Source organism: Rattus norvegicus, chromosome 19, assembly GCF_036323735.1.
Source record: "Rattus norvegicus strain BN/NHsdMcwi chromosome 19, GRCr8, whole genome shotgun sequence".
Classification (NCBI taxonomy): domain Eukaryota; kingdom Metazoa; phylum Chordata; class Mammalia; order Rodentia; family Muridae; genus Rattus; species Rattus norvegicus.
The window spans coordinates 20,160,669-20,188,562 of record NC_086037.1 but is presented as its reverse complement, the minus strand read 5'-3'; the positions used below and the strand labels follow the sequence as shown (position 1 = coordinate 20,188,562).

Here is a 27,894-nt window from a genome sequence, read left to right as displayed (position 1 = left end):
ATATGTGTGGGTGGGGGAGCACTGTCACATAGGCAAATCTGAGCAGAAATGGGATGTAAGATATGATGAGGGGAGTGTGGAAAGTGGGACAACGTTTGAAATATACATAAATGAAATAACAAATGATTAAAAAATAGCCGAAAATAAAATAAAGTAAAGGGTAAAAGAAAAATTAAAACAAAACAAAGCAAAAGAAATTGATGTGGTGGATTGGCCTAATTCTGCTTGTATTTTAATGCTAATTTGTAGAACTCAAGACCGGTTAACCCCAAATAACTGACCCTGCTCCCAGTTAACTGAGATTATACAGAAGCCAACAGCCAACAGCTGCACCCCAGAGAGATGGGGGAGGTGAGCTTTGAGGGCTTTGCTAGAGAGGATCATGAGGAGGGAAGAAGGAGGAAGAAGCTGCCAGAGAATAAAGGAAGAACATGTGTGATGGAGAGGAGAGAGGAAGAGGACAGCAGCCATGGTTAAGGGAGAGGAGAGCCTGGTCCTGAGGGCTGTACAAGTGGAACAAAGAGAAGCCAAGATGCTACACAGTCAGTAAGAGCAGCTCTCAGGCGAGCAGAGATCAGCAGAGACCCCAGACCAACAAGCTACGCAAGCATAACTCCATCCAAACTCCCTCTCAATATCCCGTGTCCTCCATGGGTCTGGCCTCAGCCTGTGTTGTGCGTCAGCACATGTGTCTGTCTCAGCTGACATCACTCTGCCCATCAGCCCGAGGCCAAGGAAACAGCGAGAAACCACAGCAGCCCACCAGAAGGGTTTTTGCTGTGGTTCTATGAAGTCCCAACAAATGCAGCTCAACTACAGAATGCAAGGCAGACCAATGCATGTGTGTCCTTAGTGCAGAACCCTTCATCACGTGTCTTTTCACATGCGTGCTTTAGCAGAACATCCTTTTACCTGCGTCTGCCTCAGTGAAACATTCCTTCACACACCTGCCTTAGCCTATCACCTGTGTCCACTTCAGGGAACCACTCCTTAAGGTGCAAATTTCTCAAGATTAGCAAACGGCATACAGAACATTCAGAACAAAACAAGGTGTGTGGTCAGCATGTCCTTGAGCCAACTCCCTTCTCCTCCTCAGTGACGGCAGGCGTGTTACAGCAACTATATGAAATGGCTGGCAGACATGGAACAAAATGGCAAAGGTATTCTGGGGGATGTCAGACCGTACCAGCCAGCAGCTCAACTGAATTTTTATGTTTTGATGTTACAAGTGAATATACTTGACCTTCAAACGCTGAGAGAGGCCATTGTAATATGAACTATATAAACTAGGCCAAGACCGCCTCTAGGGCAAAGGCCCTCAGCCTGGGGGTCGTGACCCACACAGGGTCTCCTATCTGATAGTTTACACTACAATAAAGATTCATTACAGTAGCAAATTTACAGTTGTGAAGTAGCGACAAAATAATTTTGTAGTTGGGGTCACCACAGCATGAGGAACTGTTCTAAAGGGTTGAGGCCATAGGAAGGTTGAGAAACACTGCTCTAGGAAATTATGTTTTCTTTCTCTTTCATATTTTTCAGACAGAATCTCAAACTGTAGCTGAGATTGGCTTGGCTTGGAACACGTGTGTAGTTCATGCTGGCATCAGACTTATGGCAATTCTCCTGCTTCAGCCTCCTACTCAGGAGCCTACCAGGGTGAGATCACAACCACGGGTAATGGGATTGCTGTTCTTGGTTGTCAACTTGAGTGTACCTGGAATTAACTAATGCCAAATGGCTTGACGCCCTGTGAGGGGGATCTCTCTCTCTCTCTCTCTCTCTCTCTCTCTCTCTTTCTCTCTCTCTCTCTCTCTCTCTCTCTCTCTCTCTCTCTCTCCTTCCTTCTTTCTATTTTCCTCTCTTCAACCCCCTCCTCTTGGTCCTCCTCCTCTTCTTTGTTTTTTTTGAGACAGGGTTTCCCTGTGTAGCTCTGGCTGTCCTGGAATTCATTTTGTAGACCAGGCTGGCCTTGAACTCAGAGATCCACCTGCCTCTACCTCCTGGATGCTGAGGCTAAAGGCATAAGCACCATTGGATTTTTTTTCTTAATTAAATTTTCTGAAGCAAGAAGACCTACTTGTAATCCAAATCTTGGAGATCAGAAGATAAATCTTTAATTCAGATCTTTTGAGATGGAAAGGCCCACCTCTAATCTGGACCACACCTTCTTTTTTCTTTTTATTTTTTTCATCTTTATTAACTTGAGTATTTCTTATTTACATTTCGATTGTTAATCCCCTTCCCGATTTCCAGGCCAACATCCCTCAACCCTTTCCCCTCCCCTTCTATTTGTGTGTTCCCCTCCCCATCCTTCCCCCATTAGCGCCCTCCCCCCAACAATCATGTTCACTGGGGGTTCAGTCTTGGCAGGACCAAGGGTTTCCCCTTCTGCTGGTGATCTTACTAGGCTATGCATTGCTACGTATACAGTTGGAGTCCAGGGCCAGTCCACGTATAGTCTTTGGGTAGTGGCTTATTCCCTGGAAGCTCTGGTTGGTTGGAATTGTTGTTCATATGGGGTCTTAACCCCCTTCAAGCTCTTCCAGTCCTTTCTCTGATTACTTCAACGGGGGCCCCGTTCTCAGTTCAGTGGTTTAATGATGGCATTCAGCTACGTATTTGCCGTATTCTGGCTGTGTCTCTCAGGAGAGATCTACATCCAGTTCCTGTCGGCTTGCACTTCTTTGCTTCATCCATCTTATCTAATATCTGTATAGGTATGGGCCACATGTGGGGCAGGCTCTGAATGGGGGTTCCTTCTGCCTCTGTTCTAAACTTTGCCTCCCTATTCCCTGCCAAGGGTATTCTTGTTCCCCTTTTAAAGAAGGAGTGAAGCATCTGCATTTTGGTCATCCTTCTTGAGTTTCATGTGTTCTGTGCATCTAGGGTAATTCGAGCATTTGGGCTAATATCCACTTATCAGTGAGTGCATACCATGTGTGTTTTTCTGTGATTGGGTTAGCTCACTCAGGATGATATTTTCCAGTTCCATCCATTTGCCTACGAATTTCATAACGTCATTGGTTTTGATAGCTGAGTAATATTCCATTGTGTAGATGTACCACATTTTCTGTATCCATTCCTCTGTTGAAGGGCATCTGGGTTCTTTCCAGCTTCTGGCTATTATAAATAAGGGTGCTATGAACATAGTGGAGCACGTGTCTTTGTTATATGTTGAGGCATCTTTTGGGTATATGCCCAAGAGAGGTATAGCTGGAACCTCAGGTAGTTCAATGTCCAATTTTCTGAGGAATCTCCAGACTGATTTCTACAATGGTTGTACCAGTCTGCAATCACACCAACAATGGAGGAGTTTTCCTCTTTCTCTACATCCTTGCCAGGATCTGCTGTCACCTGAGTTTTTGATCTTAGCCATTCTGACTGGTGTGAGGTGAAATCTCAGGGTTGTTTTGATTTGCATTTCCCTTGTGACTAAAGATGTTGAGCATTTCTTTCGGTGTTTCTCAGCCATTCGGCATTCCTCAGCTGTGAATTCTTTGTTTAGCTCTTAGCCCCATTTTTTAAATAGTGTTATTTGTCTCCCTGAGGTCTAACTTCTTGAGTTCTTTGTATATTTTGGATATAAGCCCTCTATCTGTTGTAGGATTGGTAAAGATCTTTACCCAATCCGTTGGTTTTTGTTTGGACCACACCTTCTGCTGGCTCATATCAAGGACATGGAAAAAGGAAGTTTGCTTTATTAATTTTCCTTCTTCTTCAGGATTCCTGCATGTACTGAAGACCAGCTGAAATATCCAGCCTTATGGACAAAACCGTTGAGGTCCTGGAGTTGCCCCATAAACCACACAAACTCTGACCTCACTTAGACAGGGATGGTTTATTGAATGCCCACCCTAAGACTGATCATCAGAGACATGGCTGAGAATTTGTCACGCTAGGACCCTGGATATTTTTCTATGTCAGTTTATAAAGACTAAAATGTGAGCTCATAGGCAGGTGCTGGAAGGGCTGTCTGGTTGTCAGCCCTGACTCAAGCCATTTTAGACAACAAAGGTTCATACTGACTTTTTATCTGTTTAAAGATTTATTTATTTATATATAAGTATACTGTAGCTGTCTGCAGACACAGAAGAAGAGGGCATCAGGTCTCATTACAGATGGTTGTGAGCCACCACGTGGTTGCTGGGATTTGAACTCAGGACCTCCGGAAGAGCAGTCAGTGCTCTTAACCATGGAGCCATCTCTGCAGCCCTCATATTGACCTTTAATTTTATTGGTCCTACATGAAGCTTATAATTATGAAATTTAAGATTAAGAAACCTCACAACATAAAGAACTTCCTTCCAGTGGTTCGGGAATGGGTGGGTGGGGGAGCACCCTCGAGGAGGCTGGGGAAGGGGGTGGAATGCAGGGTTATTGTAGGGGAAACTGGAAAGGGGTTAACATTTGAAATATAAATAAACAAAATAACCAATAAAAAAAACATACACAAGTTACGTGATCATTCCTGACCCTGCTCTGAGTTAAATTATTTTCAGACAACCATGACAGGCAGACATATTACAGCAAGAATATGAACTATCTGGCAGGCATGGAACAAAATGGCTACAGCTATGCTAGGGGGATTGGCTTCAACAGGGGCAACTACTGCGTTTTAGACCTTCCATTCCTTGTTGAATTAGCTGTACCACAGTCTATAAACCATTCTAATAAATTTTCTTTCTCTATATACAGTCATTCTAGGAGGGATGATTGGTTATGCATTGTTAAATGCAATACTGATCAGGAAACCCCATCACTTCCACAGCAATATGCAAGTGTAAGTAAGTTACTGAACAATTGAACAGAAATTAAAATTTACTGGATTTATTGGGTGTGTCAGAAGGCATAGGGAACACCTGGCTGCTTACATCTCTGGGTCTCTATAGAGTAGAGGGAGAACTGAGACCCACTGAGGAGGTCTCTTAAGCGAAGACCAAACTCCTTGCAGTGACACTGGATTCCAGGCTTGTTGTCCTGTTTAGGCCTCACTGTGGTCTATGTACACTCTATACATTCTCCCCATGCAGGTTCACATGGACTGAACTCAGAAAGCTGGGGTTGGCAGAAAGATGTCTGGTTAAATAGCCCACCAGGTTCACATTGTATCAGCTTGATTTAATCTAAGGACAAAGAAGTGGAGTTTCTCTCATGGCTTTCTTCTAACCCCTTGAAAGGATCACTGGGGTTTGACCTCAGTACTTCATACTTCTTGCTGAGTCAGCAACACTCAGGGAAGCTTGAGATTGCCATAGGCACAGGATTAGGCTAGATATACTGAGTAGATGATACTAAGATGTTCAGATGGTCATACCCATTTGCATGAGTTCTTAATGTACACCTAAGGAAAGAGAGATCAAGGTCTTCAGAATAGGAAGATCATTTCCAGTTCTTTTCTACAATTCCAGTCTGAAAGACTGGTAGGGAGAGAATGGTAGATAATCAAGAATTCATAGATGATGCTTTGAAGGAAGTGTGGGTTTCTGTGCTGGTTTAGACAGGGTCTCAAGTATCCCATGTTGCCCTCTTCCTACCTGGCCAGGTTCACTTTGAGCTCAGATAAACCTGCTTCTACTTTCCAGTAGACAGTCTTACAAGAGTGGCCTCCAGGGACTGTGAGAACAGCATTAGCCTTTGACAGTTGAGGTGTGTAACCCACAACTATAGTTTTAGCCACTTTGTTCCATGTCTACCAGCTATTTCAGATTGTTGCTGTCTATGGCTGACAATCACGGACACAGAAAAATAACCTGATAGAGAGCAAGGACATGGTGATCACATCCTTTCCTGTTCTGTATGTTCTGGATGAGGCTTGTTAAAATTCCAATATTGCAGAAAGCTGTATATAGGACCCATCACATTAAGCATCACTGTGCACTGTTCTATCTAAAATGGCCTAATCAGAACTGACCACCAGATCACACTTCCTTCAATCCTCATATGAGAAGCTTGAGCTTTTTGTTTTGACTTTTTTCTTTCTTTCTTATTTTTTGCTGTATAAGTTGAGAGGAAGATATTTGGGGCCATGGATCTGCCCCCAAAATCTGGGGTATGGATCTGATCAATCAGTGTTAGTGTGTGCACTCAATAAAGTATCCATTTTTTACTGTGACAGATGCTTTTGTGTTTGTGGGGAAGCCCATGACCCAGAGCACAAGTGCTGGGTCCTTGCTCTATCCCCGTAGTGATGTGTATAGCCTCGTCCTACACCTTTATCTGCACCCCCTATATCTCTTGACTATTTTATTTTTCTGATAGAAGCTCAGCTTCTGATAGAAGGCCTGTCAGCAGTGCTCCTTTGGCAACATTGGCGCAGAGATGAGAACCCCACAAGCAGCATGAGGTTCCCTTCATTGGTGGCTCCAATATTGCACTTTTGTCTGCCAACTGGTCTCCACACTGTTCCTAGGACCATAAAGACTTCAACTCTTTCAACTAAGGAATTTTCTGGCAATTGTCAATTGCTAAGCACATGACTTCATGAGTGTTCCCCTAACACACACCCATGTTGTAACCTACCATGCAGACTATTTCTTGATGTGATATAAAGCACCTGTACAGAATGAGACAGGAGAACTTTTGACTGCATATTCAAGCTGGTGTGAAATCTCAGGAAGTTTTAATGGCTAACATTGGTGAATGAGGACAATTTGAGTTAGGATGAGACATTTTGGGGCAAGATATGGAAGGAAACATTCATTTAGATGCATAAGAATTACTAAGGTTTTTATAATCAAGCCTTGAGGAAAATTTGGCTTTGGAAGCAGGAGATGCTCAGTGGCTCTGCCCCAGGAAAGTCTCCTGGAAAGGGCACCTCTGCTTAGGCTCAGTACAGGGAGAACATTAGCAGGAGGCAAAGTCTGCTCCCCATGACATCAGCTGTCCCTTCTATGACATTCTATTGTCTCCTAGAGAGTTCTGGCATCCTCTGTGATGTCACCAGTGTTGTAGTGACAACCAGTGCCCTAGTTTCTCTCAGTCTGAGTCTGGCAGTTACAAGCTAAGACATGTTTTCCCGTCTTCGCAAGCGTTTTGGGAGGGGGAATGTCGATTCTGGAGAGACTAAAGTGAAGGAGTCTAGCCTTTCGTCTCAAAGTAATGATGGACAAAGACAGCACTTCTGGGGAATGTTGAGTAAGTTCTGGGCAGTGTATTTTGAGCTTCCTGCCAGGGTGGCTGCAGGCTTAAGCTGACCTTTCTAGCAATGGGCCACAACAACTGGAGCATCTGAAAAGGAATTGAATTTCCATGAATATCACAATTCCTGAAAGTCAGGATTTCAGACCTTTAGTTTCCCCATCTCCACTGGGAGGCTATGGTAAGGCCAATGCTATTATACTGTGAACTTCTGGTCTTTACTTTTACAGTGCATTTGTTATGTTACATTGTATAATAACACCATCAGGAGTCATGGAGGGTCCACCTTTTCTGAGTTTAGACAGGGCAGCAATGTATTTCACTATCATTGCTTCTTTAAATACAGTGGATATCTGACAGTAGGAACAGGGGGAGAATTGTGCTCCAGGCAATAACCTTATGTTCTTAGACCTCCTCTGATTTCTTCTAACTGGAAGGGTCATCGTTAGCTTTATATATTAGAGGTTGTGTGTTACAAACATGTTTCTAAAATACCAAAACTGTTTGGAACATGTGGACCAAGATTCAGCCTGTAACCTACTGGAACTTCTCGGGCATTTGGTATTTCAAATAGGGGAACTGATAAGTCTGTTGACCATGTCCTCCATGGAAATGTGTTTTTATCCAAAGTTGTTGGCCTAGACTATCAGGGTAGGACATCTGAGTGTCTCCAATCACTCAAGTCTTGTGGGTGGTGAATTTATCATCTGAGTTCTGAAACCACAGGGGTGAGGAAACCAAGCTGTACCCTGTTCAGCTGATAATACTCCTGGAGAAGCCATCTCCGTGGTACATGTGAGCACGTGATGTCCGGCATAGGGAACACCTGGCTGCTTACATCTCTTGGTCTCTATAGAGTAGTGGGAGAACTGAGATCCACTGAGGAGGCCTCTTAAGCATAGACCAATCGCCTAGCAGTGACACTGGGTTCCAGGCTTGTTCTCCTGTTTAGGCCTCACTGTGGTCTATGTACACTCTATGCATTCTCCCCATGCAGGTTCACTTGTGTTCTTCTACCTACAGACGCTGGGAGAGAAACATCATCCCCTGGCACTGAACTAAGCGAGAATCAGGCCAAGACGGAAAAGGAGAGGCTGATTGAAGAGCTGCAGCTCATTACCAAGGAGAGAAATGACCTGAGAGATCGCCTGAGGTTTCTGACAAAGAGATCCATGAAGAACAGGTATGAATCGCTCCAAATGCTCTTGTTTCATTCCTGGGTCTGCAAGGTCACCTTCATCTTATCCTATTAAGGTTTTGGGTTCTAGAAAGCTGTGCCTCCCTAACCACCCTGTGCTAAACCTCACCTCCCATATAGAGGAGATTCAGAACCTTGACCCTTCCTGAGGAGCGAGATGGAAAATGGACTCATCTGCTTCCATTTATTGAAAAGCAGATCTTGTGGTCTGAATGAAGAATTCGGGGATAAAGTCAGGGAGAGTGAGTGTCTAGTGTGCATTTGCAAAGCCCTTGACAGATGGTGGCTTTGCAAGATTGTAATTGCAGTGAGTTTACGGTGAGTCTCTGTACTTGCTAGGCAGGGGACTGAGTGCTGGAAGATCCACGCAGCAGCCTGAGGGGCCTGGTACCAAACTGTTCATCTCAATGCTTGACTAGAAGGTCTCAGGCTCAGGCCTGTTTGTTATTGTCTGTGTGTCTTGCCCTCTGAGACAGCAATGGTGGATGCATTTCTCCTGGTTTTCACAGTACTCTCTGTTTCCATATTTCTCTTTCTCTTTCTCTGACTCTGTTTTTACATTTCTCTTTTTTTGTGGGTATTTTTCCGTCTGTGAGTCTGTATGTGCATACATCCAAATGCATATGGACAACTTTTATATGTTTATATTTCCCTCCACACTTGGAATCTAGGGGTCTATGTCTTGGCCTGAGTATTTACCTGTAACACTTTCATGGTGATGTGAATGCTTTGTTCTGGGAGCCCCACTGTCAACAGCACAGTTCTTTGCCTATGTGGCCACAATTGTCTGTTTATTTGTATTCCTTGTGCAGATTATAATTTTGTGTTGATATATGGTCTGTTATCAAAACAGGAGAAAAGAAATCACAGGTTTCTGGGTGTGTTGGGGTGGGGGAGCATGGAGAGGTGTGGCCTAGGCTCTCAATAGCTTAACTGGCTTGACTGCAGATTTCCTCTTGATTGAACAAAGGGAGCCAGGGAAGCCTCCATCTGGATGCCGAGATTCTGGTGTCCTGGCCGAACAAAAACACGTTTCTGAAGCTGAAGAAGATCCAATATGTAGAATTCAGAAGGTGTCCTTCCAGGACTGCGGTAGTACAGGACCCACCCTGAGTTCATATATTCCTAAATGCCGATGTTCATTGTATTCTATCATTTGGGGCCAGGCCACACTTCAGGCCAAATCCATATTATGAAGACCTGGAGAGAATGGAGGAGGCGGTCATGTCAATTCTGCACAACTTAGAGATGGAGAACACTAAAATCCATGAGAACAACCATAAGCTGAAGAAGGAGATTACCTTCTCTAGGTAAGTCCTGGTCAGAAAGGCTATCACCTATGGAATGGCCATTTCTGACTTTCTTTGTTCTGGATTGGACGGTCTTCAGCTCTGGTTCTATCTCTTGTGCTGTTTACACATCAGTGTGCCAGGGTCATTAGGACTCAGTTTTCAGTTCCATAAAAGACTGTTCCTCATCCCAGGATTGTCTAGGCATCTTCAGAAGGCTCTAGATAGAACAGCACTGATTGAAGTCAGCAGAAGGTTATTAGGCTGACCTGGACCTATGGTGTCATACCAGGTTTTACAAAACTCAGTGTGTAGACCACATGGTTAGCATGACCTTCTCTTGGTTCTACTGACCTCCTTTGAGGGTGTTGGCCCACTACTAATTGATGTTGCCCCCATGCATTGGGCTTTCATGGATAGTTGTAGATCCATGTTCTTTTTGAGAGATGTGGACACTAATTGGTGCTCGGGCCAAGCAAACAATTTATTCTTCCCGGAATTTATTCTTTGTGGTTTGTGCAGCAGCCTTATATGTATCGAAATGAATTCTATTAAGTCTTCATGGGTATCTGGGACCTGGTAAACTTAGTGGGACTTACGAGTAGGAATGGGAGAAAGGGGCAGCATGATCTTACTATGCAGACTGTATTTCCAGAAACCTGCTCAGCCAGCTCCTGATGGAGAACACATGTAGGAAGAAGTTGGTCCCACTGAAGCAGGAGAGCAAGGAGGTACATCTTGATTGTGCACTGAACCAGAAACATTTGGTTGACTTCAACAAGAAAGATAAAGACCAGCAACGTCCAGACCCAGCATCATCTGGTAGGGATGAGCAGCTGTGTTAGCTTAAAAATATCTGATAAAGTTTGCCAATTTGATACATCTTTGCTCTCTCCTACCACCTTTCTAATTTACACTCACAACCAGCCATCCTCCTCATGTAGTGGAATTGTTCATTGCTCTGCCTATGCACAAGTATTCTGGGAAGCCAACCACTTTTCAGAAACTGAATTATTTTGCAAGTATATTTGTCTGCTCTTTTTGAAGCTGCAGTATAGAAATGGTGACAGATTAATAACATACCTCATTATTGCATATCCACGTGATAGATTGGATGCTCTGTAGAGTTTTGAACAAGTTCTTGGTTCTTTGACAAATGACACTCTGTGGTCATGTGACTTCTTGTGTAGGAAGCACCTTTGCGGGATAAGAACAAAGTGCAAATGTCAAATTAGAACTTGTCATTGGTTTTAACCTTGGTGACATATGGACATCTCCTTTCTTCCTGCAACCCAATGAGGTTCCTTCCATTGCACTGTCCTTGGTTTGCACTGGTATAAGTCTGGGTCCCATATTGGCAGCTCACATTACTTTGAGGCTCTCTGGAGATTTTGCCCTTCCCAAAGTGTTAGCAACCATGATATCAGTTAAAAGGTCCATGTTGACTGTCCAATAGAACTGAGGTGGTAGAAGGCAGCCTTCCGACATCTGCCTTGCATTTCACCACCAAATCAGTGTCTGAAAAACTGCCTTCCTCTCCCAGGTCTCAGAAAGTGCAAGAGAGCTGGAATTGGACACACCCGAGTAAGAGAGCTTCCTGAAGAATAAGTTGCTTTCTCAGGAGTCCCTGATGACAAACATCCTGAATGGTAACAAATTTTTTGGATGAGTATTCTTCCTCAGAGTTAATTTGTCATTGCTTAGAGACCCTAAATTTATATATCACTAAGCCAGCCTGACTGATTGAGGTCTTACTTTCTTCTCAGAAAACTGCACCTGAGAGACAACTTGGGGGACAGCCTTTCATTATGTGTGCAAGAGGAGAAACAGCAATACATCTGTGCTTCTAAATGTTCCTTAAGAATGTGCTGTTTAGAAATATTTTTGTTATGATTTTAATTGAAATTTTCTTTTTGTTGTTTCATATTTATATGTTCTTGTTACTGTTTTTATCTTTTCACATACTTTTAAATATTTTAATTTATTTGTTTTAATCTTGTTTTGTTGTAAAAATGAATTCCTTATGAATAAATATTGAATTCTATCTCTTGACTCTTAAGACCATCATTCTTATTAAAGGGTTCTGTCCCCTCCTGTGGACTTAGAACTGACAGCTGGAGATGGATCTCTGCACGTTCCATGGATACTGGGCTAATAAGTGAATTCAAAGTCACCAAGGGGTACCCAGTGTGACAGTGTCTTTTGTGTGGATAATGTGGCTGTTTCTCAGACACACACTCTATGATGTAATCACTGACATGCTTTACTCAATTGTTAGGGTCCATGTGGTTCTTCTGAGAGAGCAGCAGATGCTCTATCCTGTGAGTCATCGCCACAGCTCCTGCAGGTGCCTTTTGTTATTCCACATCATGTACTGTATTAGGTGGACAGGATCACCTCCAATCAAATAGACAGATCTCAGGAGATGTGTGTTCACAGGGAACTTACTGAGCTGTGCGTGCTCAATGTGTTAGCTTGCCAGGCATCCCTACAGGGCTCTGGTGTTCCCACTGCTCATTGTGGGCAGGATCATCCTCCAGCACCACTTAGTGTCCATATTAGAGCAGATCTTTCACCTGTTATCAATGATGACCATATGTATTATGCACATCTGACAAAATACAGAATAGAAATTAGCTTCCTGTTGGCCAGATTGGCATAATGAGTGTTTTGATTGTTAGCATGAAAATTATTTTAATCCAAGCAGTTTAGGGAGGAACCTCAAGAGCATACATAGTGAATGTTGCCTATAGCTGTGAACACAGGTTTCTTTTTGAGAGCAGGCCTGTGCAGGCCCAGAACCTAGGTTGGGCAGTTCAAGCTACCCTTTTTCCATGGCCAATCTGGGATCGTATTGAGAATGTATTTTTTCCAGGTGACAGATTTCCAATTTATGGAATTGAATTAACTTACTGAGAGTGCAGGTGACTCAGAGAGTTAAAGTACAGAAGGAATAATCCAGAATGTCCACAAAAGCTTGCTGTCTCCCCAGGGCTTTTTAAAGCTCAGCAGCTAGGGAAGCAATGTAGTATTTGGTTATTCTCATGCTTAGGTCTAGTCATTCATTATAAGCTGCCCATGACACAAAAAGAGTCATCTGTGTCACAATAGAAACAAGTTGTAACTAGATTCACCCCCACACTATCACATCACTACTGTGTTTGAGGTTCTCAGTTACTAAGAACCTGGATGAGGCCTGGGTCTTTCTACACAAACTCATAATTTATGTCTTCATGACACTGTGTGCTTTGTTCTGTTGATGCTACCATTGGCATACAATACCTTGGATACTTTGTACTGACATCTGTGACCTGAGACAATAGTTCATGTCATCCTAACCTGAATAAACTGTCCTTAGAGTACAGTGTTGTAGGAGGGGCCTTCTTTTCCTGTGAGATAGCAAAACATTTCCAGTCTTCAGTCAAGTCTGTCAGCCTTTGTCAGTGCCTGTCTTGAGATGTCCACCTTTTCAGCTATGAGTCTTCATCCAGGCTGCTCTGTAATTTTGTAGAAGATTAATAGGTTCCAGCCCTAGGATTTAATTCATTGTGACTGTACTTGCCAAACATGCTCAAAGCCCTATGTTTCACCCTAGCCCTCTGTGCTTTAGAGAAAGAAAATAAAGAACCACATTGCAGTTGAAGTTTCTCCTCCAACAAAAGGAGAGCCTGCATAGGGCCTTTAAGTACCTCTAAGCCCCAGCTTCCCCACAGCTCCCTCCATCAATTCCATGATTGGTGTGTTTTCATTACTGCTCACTTTCTTCCTTGTGTGCAAAGAATGTGCACCATGTCAGTAAAGTGTGTGTGTGTGTAGTCCCTAGTGAAAACTGTCGAGGTGCATGCAGACTCATGCTACTGCTGTCTCATGGCACCTTGCACGGAGCACTGAAATCGTGGGCTACTTTAATACAACCTAAACCGGGTGTGCATGGTTTTCAGTAAGATTTTGACGTCATCACCGCTACAGAGAGCAGAAAAAGCTTCAGTAGTTACATGGATGTGATCAATCAGTGTTAGTGTGTGCATTCAATAAAATATCCATTTTTGACTAAGGTAGATGCTTCTGTGTTTTGTGGGGTGACCCACTGTCAATGTCTAGTGAATTGGGGGCCCTGGGTATGGTTGCATACCCCCAGGACACAGGGGGTGCAGAGCAAAGGCAGAAGCAACTGCACACAGTTGCAAGCTTTATTAATCCCTATGTAGCTGGGAATATGAATAACTACAATTTTCATTTTGTCAAGATACCATAAGATCATTATTCCCAGGATACCAGGAACAACTGAGGGAAGACTAAACAAAGAAATACGAATAAACAAAGGCTTCTTCTCAAAATATTCATATAACAAATCACCTATCTTATTATAATCAAAATATACTCACCATTACCGAGAGAGCGTTAGAACCACTTCCACAGAAACAGGACACAGAAGAAGATAGCTTAAGGCCAAGTGAGGAAAACATTTTCTTCTCCAGGGTGGAATTCCAGCCCCTACTTGTATCTGTCACCAGGCCTTTCTTGACCCTGCCTGGGAGCTGCATCTCTATGTCTTAACAATTCCTCCTTTTTTCTTTTGTTTTAAAAGAAACACTTTCCATAACATAGCAAAAGTCTTTGTAGGGGTTTAATCATGTAAAAATAAAGCAACATAATACATAATGTACATAAGATTATGGCAAAACTAGCTCCTCCCAAGCTATGGAAAATCCTTTGAAGCCAAGCCTTGGGATCTAATCCTGTCAATTGATCATCCAATAATTTAGCTATTTACATAGGGGTAGTATCTTCTAGCTGTTTACCAAAAGACATTCGAGCATCGTATTTCAAGGCATTAATTACTTTTGTAGCACTTTCATTACCTTCCAAATGGGCTTGAATTAACTTCCAATCATGTTCTGTATCATTATCCATATATTTATTAACACAAAAGTAGTAGGATTTCAATCTTATCTTAAATCCTCATATTTTTCAATAAATAACTTCTTTCGACCCAACCATTCTACTGTTTGTTTTGAAACATCTACTTGATGTTGAAGTCTAGTATCAGTTTTAGTTTGCTCTATCCATAACTCATGTGAATCTTTATGCCAGTCTTCAACAAAATGCTTTGTCTCAATAGATGTTTTTAATGCTATGCTGGAAATGGCTGCCAAAGTAGCAACAGAAATAAGACTTAAAATAGTAGGTACAAACTCCAATAATTCTTTTACTGTTCCTCAGCAGATTATTAAAAAAATCAATAATCATATAATTAAGAGGATCTTGAGACCAATGATGTCTCAAATTAACAGGCATCCATACATATATTTTTTGCTGAATATCATAATAGAATATTGATTTATATTAAACTAAATAGATGAATTAATACATGAATACTAATGACAATTAGTACAAGCAAATCCATTAGCAAAATTAAATCTACCTATTAAAAAGAAATATGGCATAGGAATACAAGTAGTAACCTTTTCTTTCTTAAATGTTGTAAAATTATACTGAGAGGCAGATTGAGCAGTCCCAGAAAAGCTTCCATTAGCAAGCACAGCTTCTTTTAATGCAGTGACAGTCTTCCACAAATGAGCTTGAAACACAGTAGGATCTTCCACAGAGGCCAGTCGGTTATCAGCAATGCCTCCATCTCCACACTCCATCAGCAAGCATCCATTAAGGCGTTCATTCTCCTCTCAGTTCATCCTGGTAACATTTGACAAATCACAAGTGGTAACATTCCATTCTGAACATGTATTAATAATTGGCCATAAGGACCCCAATTTATTCATTTATCTTGAATAATTTTTCGAAACATGCCAGGGCAGTATTTCCAATTGCATGGGAGATATTTTAAGCCTACATAAGTAAACCAAGCACAAATAGGATATACTGGCTCGCTAACAAATGTAATGTTATTCCAATTTTGGTTATAGACCAAGCTGCCAATCCTGGAGACTGTAACAATTTTTCCTGGTAATCGCCAATTTTAATAACCCATTTGTAGGCCTGGTCTCTTTCCTAAACACAAAGGCATCTTTAATCCAGCATAAGGAAAATTATACAAAGCTCCATCACGTCTATTCAAAAGGTCAAATTATTCCAAAGAGATGACAAAATGCTTGGGGTGGTGTATAAAACCACATCTGTTTCCCCGCCAAGTAGCAGGTTCAAATAAAGGTGGACAAGGAATATAAGCCTGATAACTCGCATTGGCCACAACAGAAGAAACCGTGAGTAAAGCACACACTGCTAACAATACGTGCTCAGCAGTAAAGGACTTTCCTGTAGGAGACAACATAGTTTTCCTTTCAGTGCTTAATCGCCTCACCTAGGTAATGGGGTTGTCACTGCATCAATCCTTCTCCGTTGTCGTTTGGCGACACTAAGAGAAGCCAGGGCCTCAGTAATGGAGGACACCTCCTTCATCTCTGGAGAACATCCATCCATCAGGAGAGAATGTAGCTGGTTTAACTGGATTCTTCTGAGGGTAGGGAGCGGTTCTTATCATTCTGTGCTTGGATCCGTCTCCTGGGTAACCAGAATTGTCCCCCATCCTGTAAGGAGACAAAATCCTCTCCCCTACATACAGTAAAGTCCCTTCCTGTCATTCAGCATCTCGGGCAATTTTTATCCATATTGTCTGTTCCATGCCTTCAGGGAGAAGTCCAGTAAAGTGTCTATCTGCTCTGCATATAACTTCACCTTGTGGTAAATTAAGAAGAGTAATAAAAAATAATGCTTATGCCAATATTACTCTGGGACTGGTATGCCAACTCCATTCAGGCTGTGTAAGGTCATCTCTTTTCCTCCTTTTTAATTTTATAATTTGTCATTTCAGGGTATGGTGAACTCTTTCAACAAAAGCTTGTCCTTGTGGATGGCATTCTATACCAGTAATATGTACAATATGATATCATTGACAAAATGTTTTTTTTTTTTTGCTCTGATTGGTATTTTATTTCTCCTTTACAAGTTCCACATAATAGACAAAGGCTTTTTGATAACATTGTTATCTTTGCTGGAAATGATCATATAATCATTTTAAAAAGCACAAATGTGCACATACAGGACTGAGGTTTCTGCAGCCTGTAAACACCTCTGTGGGTTTAACAAGGAAAAAAAGCAATATACTGACAATTCAACTGTAACTCTTAGAAAAACACCGGTTTCCTTACCAATCACGAGTGTCCTGTACAGGGACCTATCATCCCAGATGGCAATGAGTTCAAGCCTAGGGCAGCCAGGAGCAGCTCCCCATACCGGGTCAGAAGACCCTCCCCACCCAGCACTTCTTCCAAGTGCTCCTTAACCTCATCACAGGTGACAGCAGTCACCCCAAGAGAGGACAGAGCAGCAGACACAGTGGTGGTGGTTCCCAAGTGTTGTATGCGGTATTTCACATCCAGCGTCTCAGGAACGTGTCCATGCAAGCATGCGTACCATTCTTTAGACTGCTCCCCTCATTTCTTGAGTGAGGGGACCAGGCCTTCCTAATTCACTTTTGGTGCCTGGAATAACAAAATATTTCACCAGAAGGGGTGCAAGCAGTGCTATCTGATAAGAATACGAAGAAGAAAAAAGCAGATATCTTAAAGAAAACGTGTGTTCTACTCACACTAAAATGTCAGACCAATGCATAATATACTGCAAAGCTGTAACACAATACGGCAAAACACAATGTTCAAATATTGAACTGTTCAAGCATGTGAAGATCATCTTCTGAAAGACAAACTGGGTTCTTATTTTGTAGCTACCTTTGTGTAACTTCAACTGCTGTCCCTCAACAAGGTCTGACACTGTCTTGGTACTTGTTTGGAAGTTGGATGAGACAATGTAAGCTCAACAGTCAACTCCCGGGATCTCCCAGCGCTCATTTTCAGCATTCATCCGAGGACTGGGCATCATCTTCATCCCTCACTTCTCGGTATCTCCCTGAAGACTCCCCTTCTGGATTGTAGCTCTGCATTGTAATATTCAGTCTCTCAGCTAGTTTCTGTGCTGCGAGCTTTGCCCACATCTTCTCATAATTCTGCTTCTGCTCTTTCTGCAAAGCCAGTGACTCTTCTATGGAGAGCAGCTGTGCAGGCAGGGGGTGGAGCAAAAGAAGGTGAGCTGCTGTGACATCATCAAGATGCTGCCTAGCCCTGCATAGCTGCTCTTCTGAGGAAGCAGGAGACTGAACCCTCTGACAATGACTTGGTGAGTCACTCTGTTGTGTGGGTAACACATTGGTCTTAAACTTATGAGGAGGGGGCACTGGGTTTCTAGCTCGCATTTCTATCACTGTCATGTAATGAGGCTTCTTAGGAGTCTCACTCTGCACTTCTGGAAACTTCTCAGTGCTGGTGTTTTCTTCTGAGGGTTCAGTCTGGTCTGCAGTTGTGATCTTTTGCAATTTAGTGATAAACAGACTGTCGACGCTGCTGGAAACCTCTTCCACTTGACTTGAATGCTGGGGGAGTTGTTCATTAACTTAAGATGGGGGAGCCTGGGCTGTGATGCGGACAGACGGGCTGGTACTCACTGTGCAGCCAGTCTCCAAAGTCTCTTCATTGCCTTTGTGAGTGAGCTGTGTAGGTCCCTGAGTTTCTGAGGTTGTTTTAGATGATTCAATGTCTACTGACGAACATTCAGGAACTAATGATGAAGTATCAAGCATCAGGTCAGAATTCTGGGCCTTGTCTATGTCGGTATCAACTCTTGTGGTTGCTTTATGCCTTAGCTTACAGTCAACACTAACAGGATGAAGTAGTTCAGTTCTCCCTCTGACCTCTTCACTTTCTGAAATGGCAGCTTTCAGTTTGGCAGTGGTGTCTGAGATCTTTTTACCTTTGTCGGGCAATTTGCAAATGAATTTTTCTTTGCGCAAAAGTCTCTCCTGGCGCCTCAACCTCTCCCACAGCTCCGCCAAACTCTGCCGCCCCACGTCCTCAGGAACTGGGGGCTCGAAGCCTCAGGGCAGGGAGCACATTGTGCATGGGCTGAGGCTGGCCCCGCAGGCAGGGTTCCCCAGCAGGGCCCATGGTGGTCGCAGGCTTCGTGGGGGCCGCAACTCTGGAGCACGTGCAGGAGTCGCCATTTTCCTGGAAGAGCCGACAAAATTGTTTAAATTGATAAGAAATATATGTTGGTCCATAATCAGTTTTAATTTTAGAAGGCGGTCCCATAACAGCAAAAGTTTCCAATAGATGCTGTATAACATGAGCAGTGCGTACTCCTGGCAATGGTGTAGCCCATACAAATTTTGAAAAATTATCTATGCTTACATATATATATGAAAGGCGACCAAACTCAGAAATATGGGTTCCATCCATCTGCCACGATGTATTAGGTTGCATTCTTCTGGGATTAATTTCAGATGGAATACATTTTATAAGTGAAGGCTCACAAATACCACAATTAGCAATAATTTGTTTGGCTTCAGAATAGGGAACCTTATATTTAATATGCAAATATCCTGTATTGGCATGATTATGACTGTTTTCTTCTGGGGTAGCAAATGCCACTAATTGATCTACCATATGATTGCCATGTGTTAAAGATGCTGGCAATCTTGAATGTAATCTAATATTTGTAATAAATATTCTAGAGTTTCAGAATAACAATAGTCCTTTAATATGTGAGAATAACATTTAATATCGGCTTAGATGTAGAAACAACAGCAGTCGCAATATTCTGTACTACTACAACATAAGCTGACTCGGCTTTAATATTTTTACATCATGAGTAAAATCCGGCAATACATTAATTACTGCTAATACTTCATTTTGTTGTACTGACCCAAAAGAAGATTCTTGTCCCCAAAATTTATCTTTGGTCCAATAAGCCATCTGTCTTAGATGTTTGGTCTTAGAGCCATCTGTAAACACAGTAAGGGCAGATGGTAATGGATCAACAGAAATTAGTGTATTTATCACATTTTTTTTTGTTTTCTTAAGCAATCCCAGAATTTACTATGGGGAAAATGAAATTCAGTATTTCTAGTGTAAGAAATCATGGGTAATTGAAAAACTTCAGACGTCTGCATTAAATATTCCACTTTATTTTTGCTTAATGAGAAAACAAAAGCAGCACAATCATATCCCCACAGTGTAACAGGTGTTTGTATGCCTTGCTGAATAATTAAAGAAATTTGTTCCTCATATGTTGTTAATGTTTTGTTAAAGATAAATTTAATATGTATCCATTCTAAAGGCAACTCATCTTGAGCTAAAGTGCCTATAGGATATTCAAGAGTATTTCAATGTATAAGTTAATAACTCTATCTGGATCAATATGTGCCAAATATGCATCTTTCCATTTTCAGAAAAGATATCCTCTTCCATGCCTTCATATAAGCATTAATATCCCCAGTTTCCTTTCTAGGTAATAATGCTCTCCTGTACTCTTCATTAGCATTTTCAAAAGCAAGCATTTTCAGCAGTTGTCCTCTAGCTTCCTCTCCTACCACTGTTCTTTCCATTGTTAATTTTAGTATACATAAAAACTTAATATATGGTTCATAGAAAGTTACTGCCTTTTTCAACCAACTACTATCTTCCTTTATAATAAGTTGGTTGGGCCACACCTTGAACCGATGATAGACATTGTCCCAGGATAGACATTCTTTATCAGCAGGTCTCAGGGTAGGACTGGATATGTGACCCTGTGATATAGCACTGTCCAGAGTGGTAAATGCAGCTTCTGAAGAGGAATGCAGGCCTGGCCTCTAGACCTCCATCTTCCAGGCCTGTCTGCAGAGCCTGATGCCCTGGCAAAAGAGACTCCTTCTCTCCAGAGGAGCACTGCAGTCAAATGACATCTCAGTGATGAAAACTACCAGTCCCCAAAGGCATGCCACTGAGCAGAGATAGCCTCAGTCATGCACCTCTGCCCATCCCCAGTTCCTCGTTTCAGTAACTCAACCCTTTCATGAACTAGATGGCAATACTTGAGGCAGGATGATCAGTAGTTTACTGGCCAATCTGGGCTCTATGAGATGCTCTCCCTGAAATCAGAGCCAGCAGGAAATTCAGTATGAAAGCTCTTTGTAGCCAAGCTCAACAACCCGGTTCAGAGCCTGGGACCCCACACGGTAGGATAAAGTGACTCCCATGGCTTTTTCCTCTACCTTCAACACTCATGCTTTGGAATGCACACCCCTACAATGAGATCAATACACATGGAATAAAAATTAAACATAAAAATTAATGAAGACAATGCAGACAATGTTTTAAAGGATCCTGGGAGTCCTCACTCTGCACTTCCCTTTCCTTTGCCTTGGGAACATCACCTGCACCAGAGGCTGAGACTTCCTGCAAGAGAGAGAGGAGAGATGCACTGTTCATTCCGCTGGAGCTGTGCAAAGACCAGAGCCACCTGTCTTTTCCTGATAGTGGGAGCTGGGCCCAAGTGTGGGCTACTCCTACTAGAGGCACCACAAGAAGAGGACCACGTTCCTCAAACCTTCCAGCAGGGCTGGGAGCTGGAGGCTTCTGGTATTGGCTTCTCCCTGCAGCAGGGGGCAAAACGTGGGCATATGAGGTAACATGGAACCCTGTAATTCTACAAAGTGCAGAAGATCCTGATGTCCCTCATGGTGCCCCAGAGCCTGCTCACCACACATGGAGGCTTCAGTAACATGGCCCTCTCCTGACCTGTGTGCACTCTGCATCCTCACTCTCTACCCCCTGCTTTTCGGCGTTGGAAGTCTCAGGTGTAGGAAGCGCCTACCATAGGCCTCTTCTCTCAGCATTTCAGCATTTTACATTTTATGTAGTTTGTGGTGTTCCTGTGCCATGATATGCACATGGAGAGCAGAGGACACAATGTGGACTCAGTTCTCTACTTTCACCAGATGATCAAACTGAGGCCATGAGGCTGGGTGGCAGAGCCTTTACCTGCTGAGCTGTGATACCCACTTGACCTTCACCAAGCATCCTTTGCTGTACACAGTTACATCAGCCTGTGACCCTCATCCTCCAGACTCTTATGAAGCAAACCCCATAGGTGTGGAGCTCTCATGTTAGCCAGGCCTAAAGGGGAAGGCAGCAAGCCCTTCAGGAACTCTAGAAAAATGTCTATACTGGGACTAAACTGGTGCTGCCATGTAGGGCTACATTTTTCCTTTAAAACAGGAGGATTTGTGGTGGTGGTGGTGTACACCTTTGATCCTAACACTTAGGAGGCAGAGGCAGACAGATCTCTGTGAATTCTAGGCCAGCTCCCTCTATAGAGCTAGTTCCAGGTCAGCTACACAAAAGAAACCCTGTTTCCATGAGTAAAACAAAGAAAGAGAAAGAAAGAAAGAAAGAAAGAAAGAAAGAAAGAAAGAAAGAAAGAAAGAAAGGATTTATATTTTGTATACAATGAGATGCCTGCATGTCTATACCTGAACCATCATGTTAACTATAACTCTTGTCACATCTGCATTAATTCAAATACTGAGGGCTAAATGGTTAAATATTAATGACAATACAATTGGGGGTGGTGCTGAAGAGATGGATGGTTTAGTGGCTAAGAGCAGAAGACCAGGGTTCAGTTCCCAGTGCCCACATGGTGGCTCGTATTAGCCTGTAATTGCAGTTCAGTGGAATCGTTCTGGACTTCATGGGCACCAGACATACCACATGGTGCACAAGCATTTATTAGGTGAAACACTCAGGCCCATAAAAATAAGTAAATAAAATATATGGTTAACAGACACTGTGATTCAGGAAGTTCTTAGTGACTTTGGTTATCATTTCTCTCTCACGGAGAAATGTCTTCCTCATGGCTCGGCCTCCCTGGCTTCTAGGACATTCCCTAGCTCTGTGGAGCATGAAGTACTCAACACCATAAGCCAAGCATTGCAAAGCCATCTGCACCTTCACTGCTACACCTTCACCATGGCTGTGTCTAAAGGGAGAGACTTGGAATCCCACAGATGCAAGGCCAAACCTGTTGGGCTATGTGAGCCCACACACCCAATAGTCAGATCTACTCCTGTCCTTGGCTATGGCATGAGGCTCTTAAGACAAATTAATCTGAAGGATCTCAACAACTATGCTGTTAGACCTCTCATTGCTCTGCCCGACCTACAAGCTCCTTTCCTGGCTGAAATTCACACCCGAACTCCTCTCCTGCCTCAGCCACCATCAGCTCTTCTACTCCTCTCCACCTGTGCTCTGAATAATCCACACTAAGGTGGACGTTAACCTCTTGTGGACCTCCAGACGTATGCTTGTGATTACTCTTCATTGGCTGTTTTGTATGGGTAGGCGGGTTCTTCTAGTCTCATGCAGAACACTGCTCACACATTTTGGATCTTACAACACCCTCTTGATTGAGAATCCTGACTAATGACTGACTGACCTTCCATGCCTGAAGTCACCCTCTGTCTCCCAGTCCAAGATGAGAATCCCCACCCTAACCCCATGGTGTCCAGTTTCATCTCAGAAGCTAGACTCTGCACTGCCCATTACCTTTTGGTTCTCTCCCTCTAATTCTGTTAAATAGTTCCTCTCTTCTTTAAAACAAATTCATTTTGTTGTTTATTTTTTGAGACAGGGTTTCTCTGTTTGGCCCTGGCTATTCTGACAGGCTCTCTGTAGATCAGACTTGTCAGGAAGCCAGATATCTGCCTGCCTCGGCCTCTTAAGCACTGGGATTACTGGATTGTGCCAGCATGTTTAATTAAAAATTAATTAGTGGCAGTGCATGTTGGCACATGCCTTTAATTCCATCCGTTGGGAGGTAGAGGCATTGTGAGTTCCAGGACAGCCAGGGCTATAAATTAACACCTTGTCTCAAAGAAAACAAGCCAAAAATGAAACAAAAATGTTGCAATATGGTCTTAGGTATGTAACTGAGTCTGTTCTTGAACTCTGAATCCTCCCACTTTCACTCAGGTGCTAATCAGCAGGCTTCTCTCTTGACTTTCACTGGGCACTCAGGGCTGCCAGGACTGTTACCTCTCCCAGTGTAACTCCTGACTCTCTCATCAGCATCATCACAAAACTCCTGCTAAGAATTAAGGAAACCTGAATTCTAAGGAACAGTCGGAGCTCCAGTATTTCCAAAGCTCACTCTAATACAGATGGATCCTATGCTGCAGTAAAATGGTCACAGCTGGAGGTCTTAATTCCAGGACTTGGGACAGAGGGGTTGGAGGATCTTGAATTCAAGGTTATTTTTATGTTACAGTGTTGCTCAAAGCGAGTTGGGCTGCTACAAGATGCCCTGTCTCAAAACTATACCAAACACACCTAAAATGAAACACATGAGTTTGAGTGGGTACAGATGGGAAAGCTCGGCACTTTATGGCTAAGCCACCTGCTGCCAGCACCAAAGTCCATGCACAGCCCCAATTCTGAGCTGTGTCTGGGACCCCACTTAGGAGCACACACCAAAGTAGCTCAGATCCAGGGCTTTTGGTCTAAGAGGAATTTAGGCAGTCACACTTTGGATGCCAGTTCTCCAGCTCAACTGCCTGTCAGCCCAGGATCTGGTCTTAGTCATGGCTTGGCATCCCTAAATTCCTCCCAGCTGTGCTCTGAACTCACCCTGTGCCCCGTTCTGATGAATCTGCCATTCTCCATGGGAGTAGCCTCAAGAAGTCTCTCACATCTGAAGCACCACTCTGAGTGCACTAAATACTGCAGGGAACGGCCGTGGCCAGCAGAGCACCCACCCCTTTCAGCTTTAGAACATTTAGCTCTAGAGTGAGTACTGCTGTGCATTGTGGATCTTAAGCAGTATTCCAGCCTTGGCCTGGGAAGAGCCGTTGATACCCACACTTTCTGGGGTGACATTGTCTCCTGAGGATAGAGTCAGGTGAGGAGCGGCAACTGATGTTCATGAGAGACAAACTTTCTTCACCACCTGCCCATGCTGGCCCTAGGATCTGGGCTTTTTGGGTGACATGAGTGCTGAGCCCCCCAGGTAGATGGGTTTTCAGGGGTCAGGTGGTTATTGTCACCAAAGGTATCCACAAGGATAAGTCATACTGTACTAATTCCCATATTAGATCCCTTCTCATGGGTCACAGAGGTCGTGCTGGGTCCTAAATGTGGACCCAGGTTCCTGGCACTTTTGAAGAGACTGGTCAGGGCGCAGGCTTCAGGACATTTTGTTTGAATTATTTTGGGGGATTTTATTTTTACTGTTGGGGGCAAACCTAGGGCTGCCATGTGCTGGGAAAAGGCTTTGCCACAGCTGTAGATCATCCCTAATTATAAACTCCTAAATTCTCCCAATCCTGGAACTTTCTAGGTCCCTCACATGATGCAACCTTTGGGGGATTCCTCACATAGAATCATGGGGTGGATTGCATCCCAAAGAGAGACAGTGGGAAATGTTCCCCAGTGTCTGCCTGTGGCTGTGGTGATGAGAGTGGATGTAGTGACCAGTGGATGGCAGGGCCCATGTGAAACCCTTTTGGTTTCCACTTGAGTGGAATCTTCACCATGCCTTTTTTTTTTTTTCTTGAAACACAGGTTGGCCTGGAACTTACAGTCTTCCATCACTCTGACTCAGTTTCCCATGACTGGGATCACAGGCTTAAATTACTATGCCCATCTTTCTTTTTTTGTATTTATAAATCTTCTAAAAGCCAGAAGGATCTAGAATTTAAAATTTTGCGGTCCAAGGCATTTCCAACAGGGGATTCTTGACCTAGGAGTGTCCAGACCAGTGTTTATTGTGTGGCTACTTCATTCCCATAACAGCTTATTTTTGACAAAGAGTTCCAAGGTGTGATGTCACTGGGCATCAGGCGGTGTCCCAAATAGCAGCACTGACTCAGGTTGTAATTTAGGCTGGAGAAACTTACTAGGACCCTGGTAATCCTAGCACCCTGGGGCCTCACATGTCCTTAGTCTGATCTAGTGATGAATCAACTGCTCTTGAGGGTGGATTGGAATTCTAGTCACTGTGAGGCAGGAGCATTAGTATCCTACAGCCACTCTGGGCTCCATAGGAAGACCCTGTTTCAATATAAAAGGGGTCACCTGCGAGTTCTTACTGTCTTCCCTGAGGCCTTCCTGCTGGAGTTAGAATAGCTGTCTCACCAAGTTGAAGTAGAGGGCAGAATGTTGGTGCCTTCTATAATGAGGACTAGTAACAGATAGTCTATGGAAATTCTAGAAAGTTCTACAGGTATTTATGTCCTGTGCATGGGAATTGCTGGCTTCCCTGTGTCCTTTGCCTTTAATTTGCAGTCCATGGGGCACCTGGGAATGTCCCCAAACCAGGCTGCACACAGGGCTTGTCCCATGATTCTCACTTGCACCCAGTGCCTGCCTGATTGTCATAAGTCTGACAGAGCCACTGTATGCTCACCTGACACCTGCAGAGAGCACTATATGGGGCCCTACCATCCCCACACTGCCCATCAGTGTCTACAATGTCCCTATATGGCACTCAGATGATCTAAGCTGCTTCCGGCCTATATGCTGCATCAGAATCTGACCATTCCTAATTTCCTCCTCTCACACCCACACTAGAAGCCCTGTACCCACACTAGCCCCAGCTGGCCTGTTGCCTACTGACATCTCATGGACTCTGTCCCAATCCCCTGGCCTGCTCTGCCCTGACCTGCCCTGCCCTGCCCCACCCTGCCCCGCCCCAATCCCCTACCCAGCCCAGCCCTGCCCTGCCCAAAACTCCTGCCCTGCCCTCACTCAGCTGAAATTGTGGACATCTCAAGACAGTCACTGGACAATGGCTGACACACTTGTCTGAAGACTGGAAATGTTTCTCGATCTTGGAGAGGAAAGAAGGACCCTCCAACTACACTGAACTCTAAGGAAGTTTATTCAGGTGAGGGATGACAGGGACTGTTTTGTCTCATGTCACACATGTCAGTAGAAAATATCCTAGGTATTGGATGGCGCTGTTAGCATTTACAGAACAAAGCACATAGTGTTGGGAAGATTAATAAATTATGAGTCGGATTAGAAAACCCCAAGCCTCTTCCAGGTCCTAAGAGGGCAAAAACTACCACCAAACATAGCATTAATGTGATAGGATGGTTAAATCTAGTTACTAGATTCTAGTGTGATACCTATGACCCTTTTTGTGTCATGCTCAGCTTATAATGACTAGAGGACCTAAGCTTGAGAGTCACCAATGCCTCTCCCTTGTGTCTCCAGCTGCTGAGCATTGAAAAGCCCTAATGAGACAGCATCTGTTTGCAGACATACTGGATTATTCTTCTTCACTTCATCTCTCTGAGTCACCTCCACTCACAGTAAGTCAGTTTAATTCCATAAATTGGAAATGAGTCACGTGGAACATATACTTTCTCAATACAATCACAGATTTCCATGTAAAAGGTGAAACATGAACTGTCCCACCTAAGTTCTGGGCTTGCACAGATGTGCTCTGCAAAAGAAACATGTGGTCACAGCTGCAGTCTGCATTCACTATGGATGCTCTTGAGGACCTCCCTAAACTGCATAGATTAAGATAATTATCTTGCTTTCTATCAAAAGAATTCATTATGCCAAGTTGGCCTGTAGAAGGAGGCTAGTGTCTTCAGTATTTTATCAGATGTGCTTAATGTATATAATCATCAATAGTAAGTGAAAGATCTGTTTGGAATTGAAACCGAGTGATGCTGGAGGATGATTCTGAATGCACAATGAGCAGTGGAGGCACCAGAGCCCGGTGTGGATGCCTAGCAGCCTACCACATTGAGCAGGCACCGCTCAACCACCTGTACATACACATCTCCTGAGATCTCTCTCCTTAATTGAAGGTGATCGTGTCCATCTAGTACAGCACATGCCCTGGAAGGACAAAAGCTACCTACAGGAGCTGTGGTGATGACTCACAGGTTAGAGTATCTGCTGCTCTCTCAGAAGAACCACATGGTCCCTAACAATCATCTACAATGGGGAATGCTATTCCCTCTTTTGGATCATGAGGGAAATGCACTCAGGAGTGGCCCAGACATACATTTGAAAAAAAAAGATCCATTGAGTTACATGATAAAAATAAATATAATCAGCAACAATAAAAAACAGCATATGAATGATCAAGTGAAACAGAACCTATAAAAACCTATTTCCCAAAATGACGTTGATGGTCATTAACTTTGTGGTTTAATACTAATGCTGTATTGTAAGAAAAAACTGAGGCACATGGTTCTCGATTAGGATTATTCTATATTCCTTTGTGAAAGTTGTCATTTTTTCTGCAGCTCTACAGGCAAGAGTGTGCTACTCTATATCTGGTGCACACAGTCAATAAGGAATGTGTGTTGTAGACTGATATAGACTAGGATGAGCAGAATACATGACAGCATGGATACAC

General features: G+C 43.3%; 1 protein-coding gene across 1 annotated transcript; it reads left to right on the top strand.

Annotated features, from left to right (window-relative positions):
• The first annotated feature begins 6,983 nt into the window (after positions 1-6,983).
• LOC134478901 (uncharacterized) lies at positions 6,984-11,660 on the top strand. Its single transcript, XM_063278500.1, has 6 exons — positions 6,984-7,137; positions 8,164-8,323; positions 9,505-9,648; positions 10,283-10,449; positions 11,171-11,276; positions 11,394-11,660. Exons 1-5 carry the CDS (start codon positions 7,011-7,013, stop codon positions 11,233-11,235), a joined length of 663 nt encoding a protein of 220 aa, XP_063134570.1. The 5' UTR covers positions 6,984-7,010; the 3' UTR covers positions 11,236-11,276; positions 11,394-11,660.
• Positions 11,661-27,894: the final 16,234 nt, after the last annotated feature.